Below are 8,623 nucleotides of genomic sequence, written 5' to 3' on the forward strand. Positions count from 1 at the left end.
CTCGATACTAATGACCACTCCAGCTGGGGTAATGACAGGATTACTGCCCCCCCGGCCTTTTTTTATTGGTGCTTAACGCGGCTGGGTTACTGAGCCGCCTCCTTTCTATTGACAGTAATCCCCTCCCATTTTCTCCGCGCTTCGCGGAGCCCTCTCTCTTTAATAGCTATGTAGTTTGGTGCCCTGTCAGGGGAGGTGTCAGGATAAGGTAATAAAAATGGTATCCCTACTCTTTGCGGAGCCCCTTCGCCGATAAAACCACCAGAGGTGGCCAGCGGTTAGAGAAGTTTAATAGGAGGTGGTTTGCCTACCCCGAGGGTTGATTAGGTTTTAATGCTTAGATTAGTGCTAGACAAATGGTGTGGGGTGGGTGTGGAAGTTAGCTCGACTGATGAGAGGGATGGGAGCTGATGTACACATATAACAAAAGTTTTAACAAGTAGACTCAGATTGTTGTTTTTTATGTGGGTGTTATAAACATCGGAGGTACATTTTACACCGAACACGAGTTGTTCTACAGTCAGTCATACATAATGTTAGGTTAGAGACTGATCACGTCTGAGCATTGCACCACAGAGATGCAAGACCTAAACATGTTAGACCTTGTTGATTGGTCAGCACTAAAAATAGAAACGGTTGTTCTACATACAAGGTTTTGATAGGTACACCAGATAAGATAGGTATTATTTTGTTTTTGATATTTATTTTCTTCGTTGTTGCGGTGTTTAATTTTTTTAAATTTTGTTGTTGATAGACTATGTAAGAGGTAGGGTTATATGTGTGGTGGGAATAAAATGTAAGTGCAAACACACACACACACACACACACACACACACACACACACACACACACTTCCGATCACACACTGTTTAATTTTTTTAAATTTTGTTGTTGATAGACTATGTAAGAGGTAGGATTATATGTGTGGTGGGAATAAAATGTAAGTGCAAACACACACACACACACACACACACACCTCCGATCACACACACACGCACAAACACACACACACACACACACACACACACACACACACACATACACACATACACACATACACACACACGCACATGCGCGCGCGTTTACACAAGTACTTCCAAACAAGAAGGTAAAAAAGTCAGACGTAAAGAGTAACAAAACAATACATAAAACTGCTCACGGTAGCATTCAAGAGTTATACAGACACATAGTTATTAACTTTTCCAATATGATCATTTTATTATAAAAGTGACAGCAGTCTTTTGAATATTAAAAATATTAAAAAAAAATTAACATTTTTGTATACACATACATTAAAAAAAAAAATAAAAAAAAAAAATAAAAAAAATCCAAATCATGATTGTCAATTTAAAGGAACGAGGTGGTCCCCGGATTAGTTGTCAACTTCATAACCACTTCTTGGTGTCACAGGAAGAGGATTTACGGTTGTGACAGGACAGTAAGCTGGACATGTGGAATACAGGGGTCGCTGTAGCTGCTGAGGGTATTCCTCGCTTTGTGTCGAAGCCGTGGCTGTGGTTGATGGTGTTGAACAGTAGTAGTCTGACGGCGGATACTCTGTGTGATTTTTCGGATGTTTTTTCTCCTGCTTCTCCTCTGTGGGTGACAGAGAAGATACCTGTTGGTGGAAGTCTTCTTTGAGTTTTTTCTGCACTCTAAGCAGTTTCTGAAACTTTTTCAAGTCCAGGGTGACTCCTCTTTGGGTGGGGACAACACGCCCACCTTTGGTGCGGGTAGGAACAGCATAGTGGCGAATATGGATTTTTACATCCCCTCTCCACGTTTTTACTGAGGCAAAAAGGCTTCCACCTAGCGGGTAGCGTGTAGCCGGCTGTGGTGGCTGCTTCATGGTCCCTGAAGACATGATCGACTCCGCAAAAATCCTCTGTAGTGGTCTTTTTACATCCGGCCTGTCTTATATACACACTCGTGGTTCATGTACATCTTGATTATTCTGGTTTTAACGGGTCCACACTGGGTTAGCCTAAGGTCACGTGGGATGCTATGTCGTTTTTCACTCTGTTGCATCACTCACAGAGCAGTTGTTCAGTCACATGAGTGATAACCCTTTTTCGAAACGCTGTCGTTTCTGTCCACTTCCACACAACAACTCGCAAACACCACCAGGAGACCCCGTCTGGATGTGTCTTGGGTAATGCTACATTCCAACGACTAAGAATTTTGTCTCGATTTAGGTGTTCCCAGATTTTATCTGCGACGGTTCTAATGGCGTCAACAGTCCACCGTGTTGAATAGTCTTTTTCTTCTCTCTTTTTTTCTTCAAGGCGTTTGCAAACATCGCGTTTTAACTCACTAACAAACATCAAGAACAAACTGTTTCGCAGGTGATCTTTAACTTTGAGAATACCAGCCTCCAATTCTTCCAACATCTGTTCTAAAGAGGGACTGGCCGTCTCCAGCATGACTTTTTTTTTGTTTTGTGTACCTCTCTTTTCTTACTAGCACTCTTCTAACCCTCTCTCTACTTTGGTGGGTACGAGATGAAAGTGGTGGTGATGATTCCGCCCCTTCTTCTTATATAGACACATACACACACAAAACACACCCAATAAAAGAAATAAAACAGTTTACAGACCTAAACAAAAGACGATGCACGCGACCTCAGTTTCTTCTTAGCTGTTGGACCAAAAACCATACTCTTCGATCATTACTCCAAAGTCTGTTGGGAGAAAACACACGAAGCGTTCGAAATAAACTGGCTCCGCGGCTTTTCATCAAAACATAGTACAATACATACAAGCCACAGGCTGAACTCGTCAAGTCTTGCAAAAGACGTGGGTTGTACACGTGGGCTGAACTGTGTTTCAGCATAAAGTTTTCAATGGCGGGGTGCACGGGTGGTAAACCAAAACTATCAAAATATTCCGCTTGTCCCAGTCCATCAAACCAGACACACACCCAGTGTTCTCCCGGTCCTGTACTGCGATCTGTATTGATGACAAAAGCGCTTGGGCGTCGCGTATTCACCTGTCGTGGGAGTCTGTCTCTGGGAAACACACCTCGAAACACACGTCGGGTATGAATGTCTCTCCCCAACACTCGGCTAATGTCTTTGCTGTTCATAGTGCAAAATCAGTCAGGACCTGGCGAGAGCGATCAATCTCGATCATGCTGTCCATTTCACCATACACAATCACCATCACAGGCGCTGGAAGGGCTTGGTTGAACTTCAGCTCCAGACGCAGGGCACCGCTTTTCACCAGTTCAAACTGATCTCCATCCAGAAGACTGGGACTCAGGTCAAAACTGTAGATAGCATACCCCAGTTCAAAATCACGCAGCTCCATGTAAGATCCCGCATCTTTGTTGGCGACACCCGTAGACGTCATGAGACTGAAGAATGACCTCACATACTGGTGTTGTTCAAAGTTCGGTGTCAGGGGTTTGCCGGGAATCTGTTTCCCGTCTAGGTACAGGCTGAGAAAGGACAATCCTTGTGTCTTGAAGTGGTAGGGATTGCGTGAGGCTTGTCCGTTGAAAGCAGCGCTGTCCACCAAACCAATCACCAGGCGGTTGGGTGTCTGACTCAGAAACAAGTTGTCCTGCACAGCACTGTGGTTGCCTGTGGGAATGGAGAAAGTCTTTACCACGACCCTTTTCAAAGGATACTTGGCCGTGCCTTTTTCCAGTGCTTTGGCGTGAGCGAGGCTCACAGCAGGGTTCAACTTGACTTTGCGAACAAACAGGGAGGCATGTGTAATGACACTGCGGAAACCCTGAAAGGGGTCAGGAGACATCAGGTGGAAGATGTTCTTGGAAGGAATGAGTCTGATCTTCACGTCCACGCCGTTCATCATGTAGCGTTCCTGGTGCATGATGTCAGCATGAAGTCGCCCCATCATGTCTGCCTCTCTGCTCCGCATGGTTTGCTCACGCCGTACCTTCAAACCCCAGTTGTCATCCCCTGCTGTATCATCCAGGTGGTTGGAACTATCTCGGTAATACATGGCACTGGTGAGGTGACTTTTCTTGGCTTCTCGTCCATAGTTGAGGGTGGCTTCAATGTAGGCACGGTAGGGGTAGGTGTTCTCTGAATTGGTCACCAAAGTATCATTGAGACTGATATCCACCTGGGAAAACAGGCTGTGCATCCAGTAGTTGACAGGAGCCACAGGGGAGTCAGCCTCCAAGTTTGTTCCGTCTGCTTTGGTGATTTTAGCTCGCACATGGAGATACGTGTTGCTTAGATCCAGGTACTCGGATGTGGCACCACTGATGGCAAACTCAATAGGGGCTCCTGGGGCCAGAGTAGCTAGAGGATGATACTCTACAAACATTCCCTCCTGCACAGCTGTCTGTGTTGGGGGTACAGAAAACAAATCCAGTCCAGTATGTACACTTTCACATGACTGAGGGTGGGCAAGCGCCATGATGCTTATCCAAAAATATCGGCTGCTGTCGCCTTCCTTCTCTTCTTCTTCTGCCTCCCAGTCTGACCTTGGCGGTATGGTGTAGATGATTTTATACGTTTCCTTGCAGGTTCTCCAGGTGGCGCGGCTGTTGTGCCTGTCACTCGACCCACGGCTTGGTGAAATAATCGCTTCCCTGCATTGCTAGCTCTCTGCTGGAGTGACGACTTAACACTACGCCCAGACAGTACATCCTGAGCCACCTGCATACCTGTCCTAGCCCCCTCTTTCAGCAGAGCTTTTCCACCACTTCTCAAAAGAGGTACAAGGGCTCGACCAATACCCCCTAAGAGATTGCCAATGCCATGACCTCTGTAGTTTCTTCCTCCTACAAACACGGGGAGACCGTGGCCGACCTGGCTGCAGTAATAATCTTCATAGAGTTTTCCACTGCCCTGGAAAGGGGTTAGACGAACCATCTTTTACAAATGGTCGGTGCGTCTACGACGAAAATGAAGCGTCACGACCGTCTTCCCTTGCTCAAATGCGATAGGTTTTCCCGTGTCCGTTGTTAAAAGCATTTCCACCGTGTTGAACTGACAACGAGTCAGTGGCATGTAATGGGGTTTTTCAAATATATGATGAACGACTTCTTCAGTCTTCTTTTTAATCGGCACCGTCCGCAACAATGGGACTAATGTGTCTCCGACCACTCTTTCGCGCACCAAATCGCAGTACACGTATATTGCGTGAAAATCTTGATGTAAGTCCATCATAGCTTTACCGTCAAAGTGACCAGGGCCTATGATGCTTTGTTGGGTGACATCTGTTTTCAAAATTCTCATCAACTCGGGGCTCATCCACAGCGAGATATTTTTGAGTAATTTAACACGTACTTTTTTTGCTGCTTTGGTGTAATAAAACCTTACATAGTGCGTAAGACTTACATCAACCAAGAGCTGGTTTAGTGAGTCTATAAAAAAAGCAGGTGAATCATACAACCCCTCTGGTAAAACTAGAGTATCACAAGAAATAACAACACCTAATGGGACACAAATTCGAAACTGACACGTGTCTTTTTCCACATTTACATACGAGTTGTTAAACTGAATCTCAGCCAACCCACACTCGTAGTCGGTGCCCAGGTCAATTGTTTGAGGTAGTTTTGTGTAGTAGTGACTCGCGTTGTTGTCAGGGTAGTGCTGCAAGGAGCTGTTGCTGGGGAGTGTCAGGTAGAACATGATGAGTGAAGACGTTGTTACTGTACCAAGGGTGGATCAATGGAAGGATTAGGAAGTACGTAGCCGAGACAACTTCCCAGTAGGGCCACCCACAAGTTATCCGGTCCGCGACCGGTTGTCAGATTGAACAGAGACACTCCAATCACCACATAAATAAGGAGCATCTGACAAAGGAAGACAATCTCGCTCCGAGGGACACGACGTCCAAATACACGCCACAGCTTGGATGTTCTTGGTCGCTTAACAACACTGTCTGGTTCATCCAGAGGCGTATTAATCTTCTGAGTTTCCTCCATCAGAACCACTGAAGCTAGTCCGTGTAGGGGGTCAGTGCCGTCTGTGGAATCCAAGAATTGAATGACGGGTCATAGCCGAGCCATTTGACTAAATACTCTTTCTGTTTGCCTTTTCCAGGGCGTTGTTCCAAAACAGCTTCAATGCGGTATATTTCTTTCTCCCCCACTTTCTGCAGTTCCTGTTCATAAAAAGTCCCCAACAGTTCTTCTCCGTGATCATCTTTCAGCACATAGGTCACGGGTGTGGTTGTCTTGACTTGACTGATGGTAAAGAGTTCCTCTGTCCAAGAAGGCATATAACCTTTTTTAAAGACTCTTCTCGTCTTGCTGATTCGCACACGGTCTCCTATATTCAGTTTAGGTGGTTTGGAGAGAGTTGGACCACCATACAACCGTTGCCACACTTCCTCCTGATTAGCGATGGTTACGTCAGCAGGAGCTTTCTTAATACTGCGGTGGTAGGAATGATTGTAACCACGCACCAGCTTAGCCAAGACTTCCACATACCTCACTGAACTTGTTCTGGTGAAATACCTCCACAGTTTGTCTTTCAAGGTACGGTTGAAGCGCTCCGCCATTGAGGCTTTAATGTCATCATTTTCTGTCACAAAAAAGTGTACTTTTGTTTTGTCCAAAAAATCCTGGAACACCTTGTTTTTAAATTCGCTACCCTTATCTGTTTGTAGTCTCAGGGGTTGACGACCTCGGACAAAAATGCTTTTGAAGGCTGTCACCAGAGAGGCCCCTGTTTTGTCCTTCAAAGGCACCACCCACGCGTGTTTGCTCAGCACATCAATACATGTGAGTAGGTAGGTAAACCCGTCATTGTCTTTTCTCAGCGCTCTAACATCAATCAAATCTGCTTGCCACTGATGATCTATGCCACCCACGATAATACGACGACGAGTAAACTTTCGCCGCACAGGTTTGTGTAGTGTATAGGTGTCTTGAAAAGTCAACCACTTTTCAACTTGTTTTTGTTCTTGTCTGGTGGTTCTTCTCAAAGCCTCCACTCCACCCAAACTTCCAGGGAGTTGACTTTCATAATATCGACGTCGCAGCTTCTCAGCGACTTTTTTCTTTTTCACTGGCATTCTGCTCAAGAATAAGATAGCCACGTCTTCTTCTTGGGCGATGGAGAAGGAAATGATACTCTTTCTGCAGAAGGAGATGCTGAGGAAGGAGTCACAATTCTTCTTCTTCTTCTTTTTGTCCTGGTGGGTGGTCTTCCTCTATCACCACCCTCGCTGTGCATCCACTCCCATCGCCCTGTGTGACCAATGAGTTCACGAGGGGCATTAACCGCTTTTAAACCTTTTGCAAACACTTCCCACCCTTGAGGATCAGGTGCATTTTTACGGTAACGAAGAGCATCATTCACCAGATCAGCCATGTTGGTTCCTTCTACTGTCTGTCCCTGGTACACGAGCTGCCCTTGATCATTCCACTTGATGTCAGAACTGTCCTTGGTTATATCCAAAAGCAACTGAGCCTTCTTCTTCAAGGTTTTCGGCACACTCTCCAACACTCGTTTTTCTACCCTAGCTAGGTCCTGAGGTTTCTCGACCTCATTTAGTTCTGTCAAAGGTTGTTTTGAGGGTTGTGCTATCTCCACTCTTCCAAGAGGTTTGTTTTTATATTCTTCAACACGCTTAAGAAACCGCCACAAGACTTGTTGGTAGGAGTCTGCTTTTTCATGTTTGTCCACATCCTTCTTGTCTAAAATACCCCGCATCACTTGATCCATGTCCTTCAAACTTTGTGAGGTGGCATCAGGTACTGGAGGTCCACCTGCAGAGTCCCGCAAAGAGTCCAACACACGTGGCTCAATCAAAATCATCTTTTTGGTATGCTCCATCGCATCAGAGACCCAGGGTCCCGAGCAAGCCAGATACAATACCTAGCACAGGGTTCAAAAGAGCCTGAAGAAAACCGCCTTTCTGCAGGATTTGCTTTCGATGTTTGACAGATGTTGTTTTTTTGGCTAAGACCCGTAGGTTCTGTTTGTGTCGAGACAACCGTTTCTTCTGTGCGGGCGTCAGCTGCACATGGCCTTTTAAGATGTTCAGGGAGCACTCGCACAACGCATGGATCAAATCTGGAGAAGCTCCTTTCAATACGGCCTTAATCACGGCAGGCTTAGCCCCACACAACAATCGCAACATGGGTACATTTCTCTTCAGGCGTGTAGACATGGTTATTTTTGAAGGTACACTACAGGGTGCTCTGGTGGGAAAAGTTTTGTTCTCAGACGAAGATGATCGGGTGTCTCTTGTCGCAAGTCAAACAGCAAATAACCGTGAGGCATAGAAGTCGCATTTTTAAATGCCTCTTGGACATACTTTAGCTTCCCAGGGTACATCTGCTTGGCCAGATGGTTGATCTGTGAAGCATCCCGTGGGTTTTTAAACACCACCAGGTAGTGACTGTTCAAACTGATCGTCCTCTGCTCTTTGTTTTTTCCGAACAGGTTCTGTACAATATACATTACACTCAGATTCCGATGATGACTTTCTTTGGTGAATAGTTGTGTGACCTTGTCGTTTGTCTCACTCATCAAATCATCAATGATGACCAGTCGCCTTTTGACCCCTGTCCACTGTTCCACGTCGGGTAAACCCTCCACAAACGTCACATGTCTCATCTCATTGTAACCAGACTGCCACGCCCCATAACACCAAATCAATTCCTCTGGAGGGGGTGTCATCATATCTTG

At 45.7% G+C, this 8,623-nt stretch overlaps 1 protein-coding gene across 1 annotated transcript in view; it reads right to left on the bottom strand.

Moving 5' to 3' along the window:
* Positions 1 to 7,765, bottom strand: part of LOC138961099 (uncharacterized) — a 28,368-nt gene extending 20,603 nt beyond the window's left edge. The window contains exons 1-5 of the mRNA XM_070332697.1: positions 7,267 to 7,765; positions 6,004 to 6,508; positions 5,466 to 5,588; positions 3,105 to 4,527; positions 1,424 to 1,618 (exon numbers count right to left, since the gene is read on the bottom strand). Coding sequence (XP_070188798.1) covers positions 1,424 to 1,618; positions 3,105 to 4,527; positions 5,466 to 5,588; positions 6,004 to 6,508; positions 7,267 to 7,765 — 2,745 coding nt within the window. The remainder of the gene's footprint in view (positions 1 to 1,423; positions 1,619 to 3,104; positions 4,528 to 5,465; positions 5,589 to 6,003; positions 6,509 to 7,266) is intronic.
* Positions 7,766 to 8,623: the final 858 nt, after the last annotated feature.

The sequence above is a fragment of the Littorina saxatilis genome, linkage group LG3 (genome assembly GCF_037325665.1).
Source record: "Littorina saxatilis isolate snail1 linkage group LG3, US_GU_Lsax_2.0, whole genome shotgun sequence".
NCBI lineage: Eukaryota > Metazoa > Mollusca > Gastropoda > Littorinimorpha > Littorinidae > Littorina > Littorina saxatilis.